This window comes from Schistosoma mansoni, chromosome 1, assembly GCF_000237925.1.
Source record: "Schistosoma mansoni strain Puerto Rico chromosome 1, complete genome".
In the NCBI taxonomy this organism is placed as follows: domain Eukaryota; kingdom Metazoa; phylum Platyhelminthes; class Trematoda; order Strigeidida; family Schistosomatidae; genus Schistosoma; species Schistosoma mansoni.
The window spans coordinates 11,589,085-11,607,684 of record NC_031495.1 but is presented as its reverse complement, the minus strand read 5'-3'; the positions used below and the strand labels follow the sequence as shown (position 1 = coordinate 11,607,684).

General features: G+C 33.5%; 1 protein-coding gene across 1 annotated transcript in view; it reads left to right on the top strand.

Annotated features, from left to right (window-relative positions):
• Window positions 1–18,600, top strand: part of Smp_156140 (putative tripartite motif protein trim9) — a gene marked incomplete at both ends in the record, with an annotated part of 40,886 nt that overhangs the window by 3,913 nt on the left and 18,373 nt on the right. Inside the window, 3 exons of the mRNA XM_018793260.1 lie at window positions 4,543–4,705; window positions 8,473–8,840; window positions 8,925–9,095. Coding sequence (XP_018647791.1) covers window positions 4,543–4,705; window positions 8,473–8,840; window positions 8,925–9,095 — 702 coding nt within the window. The remainder of the gene's footprint in view (window positions 1–4,542; window positions 4,706–8,472; window positions 8,841–8,924; window positions 9,096–18,600) is intronic.

Below are 18,600 nucleotides of genomic sequence, written 5' to 3'. Positions count from 1 at the left end.
TAATTCTTTTTTACTACGTTTCGTATTCATGCACTTTATTGATTATTTTTCTGTTTAACTAACGTCAAATGTTTAAATACCCCGGGAAAAACACTAATATCAGTCATGCTACTAGTGACTGTATTGTTGAATATTTATTTCTTTGATTGCTAAATCCCCTGAAATGTACCGAAGGGAACTTTCTTCATGTTCTTCGTATTTATATACTTGTCAAACAAACATGAATAGTTAGGTACAGTCACAGTTGACATGAAATGGTAAATTATTTGCTTTGAATTGTTTTAAAGAGCAGTTTTTCTGATTCACGGAGATTAACCACACAACTAAATATGTTGTCAATATCTTAATGAGTCTAAAATGATCTCTTGGTCATTAGAAGGTTACAATTTGCATGTGTTGATCTTTAAATGTAGAATGTTAGTTTATCACTAGCCACTCTTGACTAGATTATATCACTGGATGGTATTATTATTATCCTATCCAGTTCAATAGTCATTTATGCAGTCCCATGAGGTACCCATTAGGTAAAAAAATTTTGTTTACGAGTTATCAAGATTGGAATTAATCTTCCGTTTTACTAGTTGATCTGAATACATCTGAAGTGTAGAATAAATTTGTAGGTAGAACTGGGAGAATGAATCGCCTAGAAAATGCAACTACTATTAAAACTCTCTAGTTGTGTGAGTTAGTTATATATAATATGTTGGTCAGCTGCAAATTTACATAGTTTTTTCGTCATTAATTACTGCTATTTACAACACCAAGCTGCTGCAGTTTAGTCAATCTATTTCCAACAAATAAATAATATCTTAAATAAAGTTACGAATTAGTTGGAGCAAGACACACACGTCAGTTGTTTAAAGGTTAAGCGCCCGCCGCCAGACCAAAGGTCCTGAATACGATCTCCGGCGGGTTCACTGGTTTGAACTGCTAGAGAATTTCATACTAGTAAGAAATAGTTGTTCAGCGCCTTCTGGTTCTACATTGGTTGTCTACCTTAGATTATTTCATGATTCAAACCATCATAAATAATAAAAGTTCGAGGAAAATCTAGAGCTATAGGTCCGCAAATGCCCTGGTACGGCTGAGAGTGGGGAAAGTCCGCTCTCCCTCTTGAAATCCTCTCATATGGCCACGCGTATACAGCCTCTACCAGGGAAGTCCTACTCAATGACTTCTCGTGGCGCTTGTGTTGTTTACGAAATTGAGAGGACGAAAGTGAATGTCCGGCGGTTTAGCCGGGTTGGTGGACCCTCCGTGTCCACCTAGGGGAGTTGGAAAACCCTGATTCCTAACCAATGGTGTACATGGACTCCAGTATCCCGAGGGAACAAATGGTGTATGAATCAATCGTTGGTCACCGACTACCATGGGATTGTATCTCCTCACGATGCTCCACTGCCTTGTGGATCAGATATTTAGGTCAAAGGTTCCAGGTGTGGTCCCCTAGGAAAACCACCTGCTTCGGTTTGGGCACCCGGACAGTATCACAGCACTCACACAAATCAAATGAGATTAGTGTGGCGCATATGTATCTGGTGCCCCCTTGTACCAATATTCATGTGTTTAAATAAATGAATAAGAGCTATATGTCAAAGTTATTTGTTAAGATCTAATTTTTCTCTTATTATTTCTGTGTATGTATAATTAAAGGAGAAAAAATACTCATCTATAAAAATCAGGACAGGTGTAAAAGTTACTTATGTTATTCCTTTGGGAAAATATACCAAATATCTAGAAGGATGTAACAACAAGAAAACAACTTCAAATTCATTCATCTGAACTGATGGATTTTCTATTTTTATTTCTTAACAAAAAAAAAAGTAGTGTCTAGATATCTCAAGCATCCAGTAGATTAAATTATCGTCTATTTGAAAATTATTCTCTAGAGAGGGGATTAAAAGCAAAATTTTGTTAGTCCGACAATAGTGTTTGAAGTTGTTGCTTTTTCTTTCTCTCTCAAGTGTTTATATTGACTAATAATTACATTGCCATATGTACACATACTGACCGCTAACTTTATTCAAATAGTAGACACGTAATTTTCATACAAGTACGTGTTAAAACTTCACTTTTGTAAATATGTAGTAGTTTTCGCAGATTATTTTCTTCTATTTCATCTAATGGATCACCCATCTAGATGTTAATTCATCTCCATAATTTTGTCTGATAGTTTGGTTAAAAATTAGTAAACAGATTTTTATGTTACTATCAAACATATTTTAGTATGTTTACATTTGCTTGCTTATGTAATAAATGACTTCAGTTAATAGAATTTAAGACTAATCCAGAGGTGATCCGTATATTGTGCTGAAAATTCAGAAATAATAAGCAGTTGCTTTTTTCTATTATAACGTATAGTCTTACTTAAGTCCTGTTAATGGTTATTTCTGATATAGATCTCTAAGATATGAAGTTGGAATATCAGTATTTGAATACCTTCCCTGATATATATATATATAAAAGATATCTTCCATCAACTCATGATGCAACCAGATGTTAGTGTTCTGTGGCATTTTACTTTTATACAACAAACAATTGTTTTTCAACTCCTCATACTCACAATGTTATCAATAATGAGGGACTATATATTCTAGTAATATTTGCTTTAGAAACATATCTCGAGATGAAGAAGAGATCATTGATTCAGATAATCATAACAATGTATTAATTTTTTAGTAAAGTGTTTTCGTTGTGTATACATACCTAGAATTTATCTAACACCGTACATAGTGTTTTACATCCAAAATTAATGAGGTCTTCATGCTAAGAACTGTAATTTCTACACAATCAAAACTGCTCACTAGAGTTGATTGTATTTATAAGGTGATCTTTTTGAAAATGCACAATAATAATAAATACTTCTCGAGGATTTCACACGTAATTATCTTTTAGGATATCTTAGAAACACTGATTCTCATTTTATTAATGTAAATCGTGCATGATCAAAGCAAATAAACTTTTGAAAATAAATTTTAAAATAAACTTTTTTTTTCCACAGAAAAATTGTATTTCTTACTGATTAATCAGAGTACAGCAGTGCATAAATGAATTCGACTGATGGTTCATGAAATCACGTATCACTGTGGTATAGAAAAGATTGAAATAAACTTGAATAGATAGACTGAAATATTACAAATGTATATCATATGCAAGAGATAGTCCTGGAACATTAGTTTGGATAGTAGTAACATTATTTCGGCCATCGGTATAATTAGATTGTCTTCCGGGGAATTACGTTTTCACGAGGGGTTTTGTGGAGATTTCAGTATTTTCATAGTTGAAATCATGAGTCAATTGAAGCTAGACCACCATGGAAAACCTGGAAGCACTGGACGGCTGTTTCGTCTTATTGTGGAACTCCTCAGTAGTTTTCATCAATTATCCACCCATTTTCCGATATTACTTATTAATTAGTTTAGTGAGTCACCTATTTGGGTTAGACACTTTCTTTTACAATTCAATCATTTATTAGTGTATTAAAATTCATCAATAACTGTTTGTGTCGTACTGAATTATTATGTAAGACAAATTATCCTAATATTACTAAATATAAGCTATACATGTCTTAAAGAAAAGAAGTAACGAGATAAAAACATGATCACTCAATTTTTTTCTAAATCTTTACTATCAAAATTTAATCTTGTATCACTCCGTTTTCTGTTCTGAGGATCTTGTAAAGTGTATGTGACTACATTTGTTTAAACAGATCCAACAAACAACTTAAGTATAAATTGGTACCTTAAATGTTACTAAACTCTATGTGCGATCGCAACGAGTATCACGTTTGACAAAAATATAGTTCTATATCACTACATTTGTGCAAAAATCCTCAGTCAGTCAGCTACAACGAAGGACCTGGTAAACATATGCATCGGTCCAAGCTGCCAGACCTCATTAGCACAACAAGATGAACACCGAATTCATAGAAGTAGTTAATTTAATGGTGGTAATATATAAAAGAAAGGTTGTATATAAGGATATAGTACAGGAAGAAAGACAGATATGAAGCAATTTTAATCTCAAGGTGTAAGGGAAGATAAAGAGTGTATACACCTGCGCCATTGTGATCGATTCTGAGCCATGTCACCTAGAGTCTCCAACCATTGGTTACCATAGTCACGCAGACCCCAACCAAGTAGTCTGCATCTACCAACATGGCTCAGACTAGAAGTTAGTGACTTCAAGTTCTGATGCCACGTTTTGGTTTGGCCGCCCATACTCCTCTTCCAACCATCTCCAATACTAGTTAGCATAGCACGTCGTGGTAATCGATGTTCAGGCATACATAACACATGACCCAACCATCTCAGTCGATGAAGATTCATGACCTCATCAACTGATTTACCATCATTCCCTAATACCCTATGTCTAACCTCACTATTACTTACCCGGTGATCCCAGCAGATACTAACTAGTTTTCAATATCTTCTACGAATAATAATAATATTGATTATGATCAGTTTGATTAGTCAGTTTCTTAAGTATCAGTCAGTACTTCAAGTGCAACAATTAAAATAATTTATATTTTCTTATCTTAAGGTGGCTCCTTCAATTAAACAACGTCTGATTAGTACCGAAAATGAATTAATCCAAGAAACTCAGTTTTGTCGCGAAAATTGTCTTGGAGATTTCCAATTACGTGTAAGCAATACCAATGATCTACTGGAAAGAATTGAAGGCATTACTTTGAATGAAATCTATCGTAAGCTAATTTTTTTAGCATAATGTTTATACTGGAAAATTTTATCATTAGTCTAACTTGTTCTTAATTCTTTACTCTTGGTTTTTTTATACAATCCGAATGTACCAAATAATAATCAGTTCGCTTATGTAATTATCAAAACGAACCATATAGAGAAGAATAAAACTAATAGTAGTGTAGTTAATTAGGACACGAGTGAGGACAATCGAATGTATTTAAGCACAAAATTACAGACTATCTCACTAAAATCTGACAACCATACAATAAACAATTAATTTGCAAACTATTAATCGATTGTCTCAGTCTTGACCGTTCCTTCTGCAAATATCAGTCCATAGTCTCCGATTATTATTGTACATGCATTTTCATACCAATTGCATTTCGTTTCCGTTCTTTCGTTGTCGATCTTCTACTGAAATACATTCAATACCTGACTATCATTATATACTACTTATGTGGATATACGTAGCCAACACCACAATAGTATTTGATCATTAATCTGTTGGGCATTTGATCAACACACTATGTAATGAATCGCTGTTAATTCCTGGATCCACTTTCCACTTATCTAATATGAAATGCGATATGAATCTATAGTAAATAAGACTTTATCTTCTTCCGAATGAAGTTAACTGAAAATATCAAGCGTATTTATGCAGTAAAAGAGCATAACAGTCCTTCATTTTCTAGGTTTTAGAAGTACATTATAAGTATAAATTAGATGAATCGAAACGGAGATCTTAATAAATTCCTAGTCATGAAAGGCCTCATAATTTTTAAAAGTGAGGATGAGTTCCAACATAAAAAGTCAAGGTGGTAATAACAATTACTGTTAACATAGTCCGTGACAAGTTTTTCCTTGTTGAGAAGTTTTCGATTGAAAATGTCTAACTTTTGGAAAGACAAGTATGGGCTGGAACCCAAACTTAGTGTTATTGTGTTTCTAACTAAAATGATTCTCACTTAGTTGTTTAACTCTTTATCAAGAATGATTCTTAGATAGGTGTGGGGTTGTTTTCTCGTATCCACATAACTCCCAACATTTAGCTAAGGTAAGATCAAATGCCATTGTCTTAGATAACCCAGAGACTTCCGTTTTTTTAAACCACGTTGATTCCCTTAGTCAAGTGATAAGAAGTTGATTTTCTATACCTTTCCTTTAGCTAAGACATTGAAAATGAGGTCAACTTGATGTTTTTAGCAGGGTTTTTTATGGGATGGGGTCGCTGATCCCATCCCTTACACGGACACGAGACCGGCAGTAACCCTAGAAGTGCTCCAAGCGGGGCCAGTAGCCAAATGCAAATCAGTTTAATCGTCTTTAAAAGCTTACCCAAATACAGCTGATAAATCGGTAAGGAAAATCGAATACTCTATTTCTCCAAGGAGCCTTATCATACTTGGTAGCGCAAGTGTTTAGAGAATATCATCGACCAGTAATACTAGTAACAGCGAAGGAATACCTGTCCATATATTATAAAATCAGTAAGAAGGTTTGAAAGAAGCCTACATGGAAGAATAGGGTAAAGTCACTGGTAACTAATAGTATTTGAATATGGATACTGTCTTAAAACTGTCCAACTTTCGTAAGGTTTCTTGATAAACAATTAATATCTTTACTAGTAAACAAAGAGAAATTGTCAATAATGTCGTCGATTTCAAAAAAAAATATGCCTTACAGTTTAAGTAGGGATGAAGGTTTTTCATCGGTTTAAGTCATAGTGTTCTCGAAACTTCACTAATTTTATTTTTAGTCATGTTCGAAGCCGTAGGCCATAAAGCTGTAACCTACAATTCAGTGTAAGTCGTTAACAAGAAATTTTAAACAACATCATATGGAACAGTCAGCAGCGAAGCATTTCGAGATGTGTAACCTGCATTAACACTACCGTATTTATTTGCTTCACTTTCATCCTTATCACTTTGTATTAATGTGAGGTGTAGTATATTTTGAACCATTTTTAATGATGTTAAATGAAGAAAGAAAACTGTATGCCAGAATGAATTAGAAATTATTTCTTTTCACTTTTGATTATTTAATTGTTGCATAGTTTAGGGTCATATTTATTACTCACTTTATTAGCCACATATCTGTTAAGGTCAGCAAGTCAGTGCTCATTTAGTTAGTAACTTTGTTTCTATATACAACCCAGATCACTTAATGAATAGTCACATAAAAAAGCTTCGAATACAACACTAATAAACTCGAAAATAGGTAATGATAAATGAGAGAATTCCACGTCGTGCATTGTTTGCCGACGCTGAGACTGGTCGGAAAAAGCGGAGAGGTGGTCAGTGTATGACATGGTGTCGTGGTATGAAAGAAAGCAGCAAAGGGCTGGCTTCCGTTGGTCCTTCACGACTCCCTGGCTGGGGTCCAAGAGATGGTGCAATACAGTGGCTAGAGACGTTATCAGATATGGCTCAGAATAGAAGCCAGTGGCGAGCCTGCTGTTATCTTCTTTTACTTTCTTCATAGAGAGTGGTTATAGTTTTCTTAACTGAAAGAGTCTTCTGGTTGTACATTTCAGTTTCCCCCATCATTACTCTTCTCTTTTTTCATTTTTTTTCTTTTATCTATACTCATCTTCCTCCTTTCCCTTCCCAATCTCATTGTTTTGTGGGGCGCATATGTATCCGGTGCCCTTTGTACCAATATTTATGTGTTTAAATAAATAAATGAAATAAAATGATAATTTTCCACGTAAATATCATGGAAGTATTCAAGAAAATTGAACTAACCAAAACGTTAAAACACCAAGTTTGTTCGTCACCACAACTTCTTAAAGTAGAATCATTGGAAAGAATAGCTTCTTCATTCAAATATTTGTTAACGAGGATTGTAAATTTTAATGAAAATTCATTATCATAATGAAGTATCCTGTATACGATGTGGTTAACAGAGTATTCCAAGTGACATATAACATGTTCTCTGAAGAAGTGGCTTACAATGAGTGACGAAAATTCAGAAAACTTAAAGATTTAATTTTTCTACTCATTAGGATATTACAAATATACTATTTTTATTATTCATGTTCATCATGGTTATGGAGTAATTAGCTTTACACTAACGAAATAAAAATTTTCAGCCAGCAATTAGTGTGACACCCCCTTTTCATTCAGATCAATCTCACTTGTTCTATATTTTGATAATAACTAATATGCACTCAACATTCTATTAGAATATTTTATCATATTTAGTGACTCTCAGCAAGATTTTCCTGAGTGACGGTACCAATTCAAACTCTGGTTAATCTTGAAAGATACTTCTCTTTATGACTGACAATTATCTTTCTACTAGCGTTTGTTTTGATTGAAACACAATACTATTTTATCTCTCACCACCTAGTAAAATTAATCGGTTATACTTTCCCTAAGTAGTTTATGAGATAACAGTCTGTTAGGTGACATATGTAGCGATAAATCAACTGAATTTGAACGAAATAAATTTACATTATCCGCAAATGATTGACCGCTGAACAGTGATCACTATCATGTATATCTGATCACTTATTGATGATAGAATTCTATCGATCAAGTTGCTATATGACCACAATTCGAATTGACTGCTCAAATCACTCAAGAAGGATCAATGCCCCTAATATTTCAGATGCGCTTCACTGATAAATCCTAACTAAAATAAAACTTAGATTCAGATTTTCTGCTTGATCCCTTCCAACTACCCATCATTTACATTATTTATGATTGGATTTTGCATTCATGCTTAAGAGATAACTAACCATCTATTAATCCTTACTTTTTTTCAGCTCCTCCTGTTCCAAAAATTATTTTATCTCAATGTTTAGTTGAAAGTAATAGCATTCAACTATTATGGGATACAATCAATACATCGACTCCATTAAAAAATGATGAAAATGAACATTACCATATGCAAAAGTCATTTTCACTTTTAAACAACACATCTAATTCAAATGAAGTTAAACGTGTTTTTGATCAAATTAATAATTCAAATATTCAGTTGAATTCCAGTCATTCTTTATGTTGTAAAGACTTATATCATTCATTATCTAATAGTGGATTGACAACACCTGCAACTGTTCGTTTACGATCAAACTATCATATACCTGAATCTGTATCAGCTTATGCTTTAATGACAAATTCAAAAGAAATGGAAGTCAGCAAAGAACAGCGCTTTCATCAGTCTATGGAGCATCGCGATCATCATCAACATAATTCCTTATCACTTTCATCAAATCAGTGTGCACTAACTGTTCCATCTACCCCAGAATTAAATGGATCGTATTCAGTAAATACTTTACATAAAAGTATAACAATAAATAGTGATATTCGACTTCTGTCAACTATGAATAATGGGGAATTAATTCAGTTTCAGTTAGAAGTGGATAATGGACGTGGTGGTCCATTCAAGGTAAGTATATTTTAACACATATTTTGATCGTTTAAAGACCCCCATGATTGAATTTCAGAGGCTTTTAATAGTTCATCAGAAACTAAAGAGTATTTGTTTAATTTCAGCTGTAAAACAGATATATTTTGTAATGAAATGTTTATTTATACAGCACTAAGGTGAATAAAGAACGAAAATAAAAGTAATCGTAGTTAAACACACTCAAACATGCCTCAATATCGAAAAATTAAAAACTTTAAATACAGTTACTTTAGGGGTTTCTGTAGATAGTTGAATTTCATGGTTTATAACACAAATTATAATTAAACAGTCATTGAAAGACTGTTTCCTCCTAGTATAGGACTTCTCAGCAGTGCGCATCTCCAACGCACTAAGGATTGAACCCATCACATTCAGGTCTTTCAACGAGCGAGAAAACTTTACGCTACTGAGCTGACATCTAATGGTTTACATGTCAAAATGAAATTCTATGATCTCCACAAACCCCTATAGTAATAATAATCATGTGTTAACCAGTGAACAACTGAATGATAAGTAAATTAAATATATCCGAAACTGTCAATAATCTTATCGGAGTTGTTGGACTGTGACAGAGATTCGTCTTTAAGCCTTGTACTGAATACAAGTTAGTGATTTCAGTTTTACTCAACAACTCAGAAACAAATAGAAAAACTTTGAAATTTTGATTTTAAAAATGCGAGATGAACAGACGTTTTCAATGTATTAGATACGGTCAAAAGTAATTAATGTATTTGTTTACTTACGCCTGTTATCCCTCGTCGAGGAGCATATGCCACCCACCAGCATTCACCATCGAACTCCCTCCTGGGAAATCCTTTCCAGCTGCCATTCATCCTTTTGGTGTCTGCTTCCAATGTGTTTTTGGTCTACCTCCTTCCTTTTTTCCTTCAGGATTCCAAGTTAGTGCTTGATGATTTCCACAATACATATCCTAACCATTTGAAGAGTCTTTTCCCAATCTCCTCTTCAACTAGAAGCTGGTTTGTTCCCTCCCGCAGTAGGCTGTTGCTAATGGTATCCGGCTAACGGACATTGAGGAAGTGTGTTTGTGGTATAACAAAAATCGTTGTACCTAAAGCCTGTTATTATCTACATTTTTCAGTTTATTCCATAGTCACAACTACCTAGTTGAACTTATTGAAATCCATCAAGATCAGTTAACAATCAAGAACCATTACATAACTTTGCAGTCATAACTTCGAACTCAGTTATACTTTTGTATCGAACCGATTTGAAGACTTTAAAATATCACACTAAGATGACATTTGTTAAAAAAGTTATTTTCTAAGGGAGAAAAACTCCATTATCATTAAGCTCTCAAGTAAGAATGAAGTCAAAAGTAAACCAAGATAAATTACCTTATATGACATTATGTTGAACACTAAAAAAAAAAAATGATTTTTAACCTAAATAAACAAATCCTAGTGGAACATTTTTTTGATTGTAACGTTGATGTTCACTCTTTTGGTCATTGTCATTTTTCTATGATCCTATGTATCTATTACTTGGTATTATTTATTGTTTACTAAAATTTACAGACGGTTTGGTGGGGTATGTAATAAATAATCATATATGTATATGTATATATTCGCATTACTAGTACGCCATCTTGTGTTTAAGTTGGTTACTTGCTCTGAACTTTATCAAATAGAAGTGAAGTATATGGAGTATAGGAAAAGTTAAAATCATCTTAATACTACACTACATTTAGTTCATTATCTTTTCATTTTCATACTAACCATTCCACTTCACTATCACTTTTACTTTCCATAGTCAAGCATTTAGTGCTTTTCTGTTGGTTGATGTATACTACAGTGAAGTGCCATTTTCTAGTCTATTGATGAATCATAAACAAGTGAAAACTACTTTTGTTTGTCTCTTATTTTTTTGATTATGATTATGTTTTATTTTTCTGAAAATTGTAGACCAAACAATCCTGTTTTTATCAAAAATTTCATTCAGTATATCATATTTTGATTTTCTTTGTTTTTCCCTCTGTTCACCTGTAAATTTGAGAAATTTGAAGAAGCTGAAAAGGTGTGGGATTGTAAAATTATCATCCTCTGGTATAAAAGCTGCAAATCTGACTTATATTCTTAATAACTTTATCAAAACATTAATTGAATATTAATTAGACGATCACTGAGGATCACAAAGTAATGTACAGCTTTTTGGTCTTGGTATAGGAGTCCTTAGCAGTATGTATAGACGATCGCATCTAGTACCAAACTCAGGACTTTTAGTCTTAACCTTTACAACCAAGTTGGGATCTAATGGCCATCATGTCTAACTTCAATCAACTACCAATACTGCATAAACATCTCTCAGTGCTATTGGCAAACAACTGCATCGCATCCGAAATGGCTGAACTCCACGGGTCAAGGCTTCTCACTAGAACTAAGAGGACTATCTCTCAAGATTAGTTACTAGTAAACATATGGTTATCATGAGTGTAAGGGGTGCGAGGAGATTATCGAATATTATAGTTTACGTTCCGAATTTAATAAATGTAGAAATGTAAATGATTAACTAACAACTTAGTAGTCTACAGTTTATGCGCTAGCCGGGGAAACCTGGAAGTCCGGTGTCTTGTTTTTTCTGGAGTTATGGATACACATCACCTATTCTGGGTCTAAACGACTTTCCAGTTCGTCCTAGTTATCAATAGTTGTCAAACGAAAATCAGTCAAGCATATAAACTATGAAGCTCATCAATCTTTGCGATTTTTCTCTAATTTCATGAGCAAAATGTTGTCCTATGAGATTGACTAAGAAATGAATCCCTACAAATTAATCATCAGTTCTTAAAGTACATATATGAATGCATTCAATAGTATATCCGGTTTCAGTATAATATCTTTCAGTGATCAGTTCTAAGTTTATGAATTGATGGTTCTAACATTAGTTCTGCTTATTTTGTTTTTCATCTCAGCAACAAAATATTGATATACATTTTAAAATCGATTTATCTATCTTTGCATATTTATTTAGGAAATGGTGTATTTTCAAATCATCTACCGAGTCTAGTTTTGTACATATCGAATCGTAGATGATGATTGTGTAGCTGGACACATTATCTTGTTGTTTTAGAATTTTCTTTTACATGTTCATTATCATATTCACATTCTTGTCATAGAAATAATTCTGTGTTATTTATAATTTGACCTTAGACAGACTACAGAATAAATTAATTTGATAAGTTTTTTTTGTATTTTCTTAAGCATAACCATCTCTCAGCTATTCAACCAAATTCTGATTTAAGAAACACTTAACTAAGTACTCGTAACCACAACATTTATATTTTCATATTTGAAAGCGTGAGTCAATTGAAGCTCGACGACCACTGGGAACCCGGAAGCACCGACCGCCGTTTCGTCCTATTGTGGGACTCCTCAGCAGTGCGCATCCACGACCTCGCCTCGCGAGATTCGATGAACGGTGAACAGTTGCTCAACTTCGTGGATTGGTTGAAGTTAGACATACCGGCTCAGTGGTCTATCGGTTAAGTACTCTGGCGCGAGACTGGTAGGTCCTGGGTTCGAATCTCGCGAGCCGAGGTCGTGTATGCGCGCTGCTGAGGAGTCCCACAATGGGACGAAGGGCCGTCCGGTACTTCCAGGTTTTCCTTGGTGGTTTAGCTTCAATTGACTCACGCTTTCAACTATGAAAATACTAAATCTCCACAATACCCCTTCTGATCACAACATTTATGTCATTACCGAATAAAACTACAAGGGTTTCTCTTTTAAAGTTTAACCAGAGATCTACATAGTTAACTATCAAAACTAATCAAAGATGGAAATTTTTATTTGTTTCTATGTTGGAATTGACTGACTAAGCAATCTGTTTGTTTAATTGTAAAGTGACCAGCTAATAAGTTTGCACATTTTGCACATGTGATATAACTGAAATTTCACTATGGTAACGTGTGTTTACTAATTTTTTTCCTATTTCCCTTCATATGTTGAATACTTCTTAGCTATTCGTATCTTCATCCACCTTATCTTTTCTTGTTTGTTTTTAGGATATTTCGATTTAGGGTGATTTCACCTTTCTTTGCTATTGTGAAGTGCAGAGGCTTCAGATAGTACATTTCACCAGAGGTTTCACGTTATTCCACCTAGGTTTTGTGTTACATTACTCATAACATAGACATAATAGTACAGTAGAATCCAAAGTTGAACACCACAAGCAATTCGTTTTCTCATGAAATATTATTGTGTATGATGTATCTAAAAGTAATTTGTTTTTTTAAATCAGTTATTATACAACTACTGTGGTAAAATAACCTTTTTGGTTACGAGATTACGTAGTTACGTTTAGTTTCATCTAAAATACTGACTGAAATGTATTGTAACCAGCAAACTAAAGAGTAGTAATTAATTATCTAAGTTTTGATCGTGTATACTCACTGTTGTAGGGTCCTATACTACAGAGGAATGGATATCCAGTGTTTCCAAGTTTTAAATGATGATCTAATATTGATTGATTCATGATCTCAATAAAAACTCAACAATATTCATAACCTTATACTTATAATTAATTTAATCAAGGGATCTATAACTTTATCCATTTGAACAAATATATCTATTAGATATCATAACTATTCTAATGAAATCAATTTAATAATGTTCCCTAAGTGACCAATGTAATGAATAACATGAATGCTAGAAAATTAATTGAAATGAGTTAATTAGAATTATGTGTTACAAATAATGAATTCTATCTCAAAGCAAAATAATGAATGGTGAAATTTTAATGAAAATGTTTCTAGAAGAAGAAATATACTACTTAAAAGGAAAACAAACCTACTTAATAATTAACAAAATGTGGCTCCATGAGGTATTTCTTGGAGTTCTAATGAGAAGCAGTAACCAGTAGAGTTCGACCAGGTCTATGGGAGATATCAACTAACTGAAGACATTAGTGAAATGGTTGCTCAACTTTGTGGAGCGGTTGAGGTGAGACATTAATACCTTCGGATGCCGGCTCAGTGGTCTATCGGTTAAGTGCTCTAGCACGAGACTGGTAGGTCCTGGGTTCGAATCTCGTGAGGCGGGATCGTTGATGAGCACTGCTGAGGAGTCCCACAATAGGACGAAACGGTCTTCCAGTGCTTCCAGGTCCTCCACGGTGGTCTTACTTCAACTGACTCATAATTTCAACTATATATAGAAAAATGCATGTATATTTTCTTTATATGTTTTACTTTTATTATAACAGTAACTATGATTTCATTAGTTTAAGATTACTTACTTACACATAAACATTGGTATAAGGGGACACCAAATAGATATGTGCTACATAAATCATTTCATTTGTGTGAAGGCTAGGATACTTCCTGGGTGCTCAAACCTAAACAGGTGGTTTTTTTGGAGGGCGACACCTGGAGCCTTTGACCTAGAGGTCTAATCCACAAAACAGCAGAGCAACGTAAGGAGATGCAGTCCCGTGATAGCTGGTGACTGACGATTGGTTCGTAGGCCATTTGTTCCGTCAGGATACTGGAGCCCATATGCACCATTGGTTTGGAATCAGGGTTTCCAACTCCCCTGGGTGGACTTTCCGTGTCCACCGAGCCGGTTAAAGCGCCGGACATTCGTTTTTCGTCCTCTCAATTTCGTGAACAAAACCCCTGCCGCGACAAGGCAGTGGTTGTATGCACGTGACCATGTGAGAGTATTTGGAGAGGGAGAGTTGACTCTCCTCACTCTCGGCCGTACCAGGGCATCTGAGGTTGTCTCAAGAATAGCATTCATCCACTATATTCATCGTTGCTTATTTGATAATGAAATCTGTTGATATTTTTTGTGAATGCACATTTACTGATCATCATACACTATTCATTTTTAATATTAAAAAACAAGCGTTTGATAAGTGAATCAGTCATGAATGATGGACCTGTAATTGTCCTTCCAATCAAATTATTGTAACTTCATTCAATTAAAATCAAATGAAAGAAGCAATTGCCTAATTATTCTAGTTTTGTTATTAGAAAAGTCCCAATTCTCTATCTTTTGATCTGTAGGCAGAGAAAATTATCGTCAAAACTAGGTCATTGATGGCGTTTTAATCCTCAATGCAAACTAAATTTCACTAATCAGGAATTCTAATTCAAAAATAAAATAAAATAACCGATATTTAGGAAGGTACTCCCTGTTTTTTATATCTGGTCGTATGTTGCTACATTATCTTCCCATTTTCCGCTTATCATAATTAATCCACTGCCTACATAAAATAATTGCCTACACGTGCACAGTTTTAACATTTTGACACGTTTGTATGCTGTTCTCAATGACTAATATGTTTTAAAATACAGACATAGAGTTGAGAATCCGAAAACCCTATAACTGTCTCCATTGGGATAGTTTTATTCATTTCCTAATTGTCCATGTTTTATATAACACTCAAGCTATCCATCTTAGAATTTAGAATGATATCCTTCTATTTCTTTTTCTCTCCTTACAATTATAGATGAGAAAAATGATATAAGAGTATTGCGGAAAGCGTAATGTTTATCATCGATAGTCTTAAGGAATTTCCACTAATTAATTGTTCTCACATTTCAACTGTGAATAGATTAAAAGTGGATGTGAAACAAAAACATACTTGAGTAGTATGAGTCATATTTGTCTCAAAATAGTTAGCCTCTCTACACTTATTAAATAGATTGCATACACTGTAGGTGTTTACGTATCAAATTTCTGGTGAGGTCATATAAAATCTAATAACAATAACAACGATATAATAGAAAATCAAAACATTGTCTCATCATCTACTAACCAATTAATTACCACCTATTGTTGTTCAACATTTTATCCATTCAGTTCCTTTCTTTCTCTCTCTATCTCACATATAAATGAGAATTAAGACTATATCTCTCTCTTTCACATACACACATACAGTAATAATGATCAATGAATCAAATTACCAAAAATAATTTTAGAAACCTCGAAAACAGAATTTCTATTTGTAACGTCTCTTTGAAAATATTTCGCCTTTTCTTTATTAAAATGATGAATTAAAACAAATTAATTATGAATTTTTCTTGTCTGGTTTATCTTCATGGCAAAAGAAAACCAGTATAAATACACATTCATTAGCTGATAGGTATTGTGGTGATACTGATGGATTCATGTGAGTTAATAAAGTAAACGCCTAGTTCTATCCGAATACTAAGTATATTATTTGCAAAACAACAAAACAAACAAACAAATTATCACGTAGATGGATAGTGGCTAGCAGTGGAATCCACGACACACGTTTCGTCCTATTTGGGACTCGTCAGCTGGATGTACCTGCATCTCAGAGTTGATGTTCACTCTGGGACTCGAACCCAGTACCTTTCGCTTCAAACGCCATCGCGTTTTCTACTTAGCTACTGAGTCCTGATAGCCACTTACTTGTGCAATGGGGTGAAGTTTAAATTCACTTAGTATTGTTTGTTTGAATCTTCCCATTGATGCTTAGGATTGCGACTGGTCAGTCTCTTATTAGGGCAGTATTGAGGCAATACGCATAGTATCCACATATTCCAATAAGAGACTGACCAGTTGCGGTCCTAAGCATCAATGGGAAGATTCGAACAAACAATAACCTAGTGAATTCAAATTACCACGAACTTTACTCTTAATCTTAATGTTTCAACGTTGATCATTATCATTATGTGATAGATATCTTTTAATTAAGTCATATCGATATACATGAGTTGTATACACGATTTCTTCTAAGTAATCAAGTTGTCATTAAATTTCTTTTCTCTAAGGAGATAATATCTACATACATTTCATTGTTTTGTCATATGCAACTACTATAGTGATGGCGCTTTAGTGTAATACTATAGTAAATGAAAACACGACTGGGGACAATCGAATGTATTTAAACACAAATTACGGACTATTTGACTAATTTCTGATAACCATACAGCAAACAATTGATTTGCAAAATAACAATCGATTTTCTCAATCTTCACTGTTCCTTCTGTAAATATCAGTTCATCTTCTCTAATTTCATTGTTTATGCATTTTACTACCAATTGCGCTTCATTTCAGTTTTTTCCTTATCGGTATTCTGCCAAAATACATTCTATGTCTGACCATCGCCATATACTACTTATATGGATATAAGTAGACCACACTACAATGCAATTTTCTTGAAATTTAAAGTAGAAGTTTGTGATTTAAATCCAGAAGCAACGGATGGGTATTTTAGATTTTAAATTACCTGACAAAATTATAATACTGGATAATTAGAGCAGTAATTCAGACATTAAAGTGAATGGCGGTCTGCTTGAATATTTGGACTAGCTGTTGTTGCCATCTGGATATTTCAACAAGTTACCTGTTTTCTTGTTTGTTTTAATACATCATTATGCCTATTAGTCTCATAACCTATCCAGGTGTGTTTGTGAAAAGTTTACGATATTTCTTTGTATAAGTTACAAAAGAGTCCCAATCAGAGAAATCGTGGTTGCTGGCAATATGCATCGAAAAGAATATACATTATTCAAATGTCGATTTCTGAACTGCTAACATCTAACTGGAGACAACTCAATATTTATCGGAAGGATCGATCAAGAAATAAGAAACGGAAACTTGTTGAAATACTTTGTGCTGAGAATTCTATATTGTACTAAGAGTATAATATTGAATCGAACCACTAATAATAATAGTAATAATAAAAGTAACAATAATATTAAAAATGAAGAATATTTGAGTGAATAATTGTTTTCAATAACTTCATCATCAGGCTCTACAGTTATAAGTCCATAATTATTGTGATATGTTGTAAAGGCCAAAATGAGGTATGTATTAATTAATTTGACAATGTTATATAGTGAACATTTGCATTTGTTACTTCAAAATTGTGTTATTTGTAAATTAGAAAGGTCATTTAATAAAGGTCAAAACGAATTTGGAGTAAAGTGTCCAGCCACAATCAGTATAATAGTAATATAGGAAAAATGAAAATGAAAAGCATCATGTGAACATAATACGTAATTAAAGGGGTGTTATCAATGTGATTACGATAAACGAATTGGGAATGATGGATGTAAAGATTAAGATAGAGGTAATAAAAGAAACAATTGTCCGCTCAAATATTCTTCATTTTTGAATATTCTACGGGGATCTTTAGACTTCTAATATTAAAAAGTTGTCTTGTAGTATATGCATTAAAACAGTTTGTTGCAAAATTGACCTATCCTTATAACATTAGTTCGAGGATCGAAAAATTTGTTTAATGTTCAATTATTTGCAATACTTATGTAAGAAGGTGATATATATATTCAACGTTTAAATGGAATTTATAGAAATCACTTATGGAGAAGTGAAGATCTGGTCCGTTACGATAGAAACTGATATCTATTTGTACTTAATAAAACCTACTTAAACCATGAACTAACCTGGAAAGTATACGACAAATAATATTAAAAGAAGGGGGTTTCGTGGAGATTTTTGTAATTTTATAGATGAGATCATGAGTC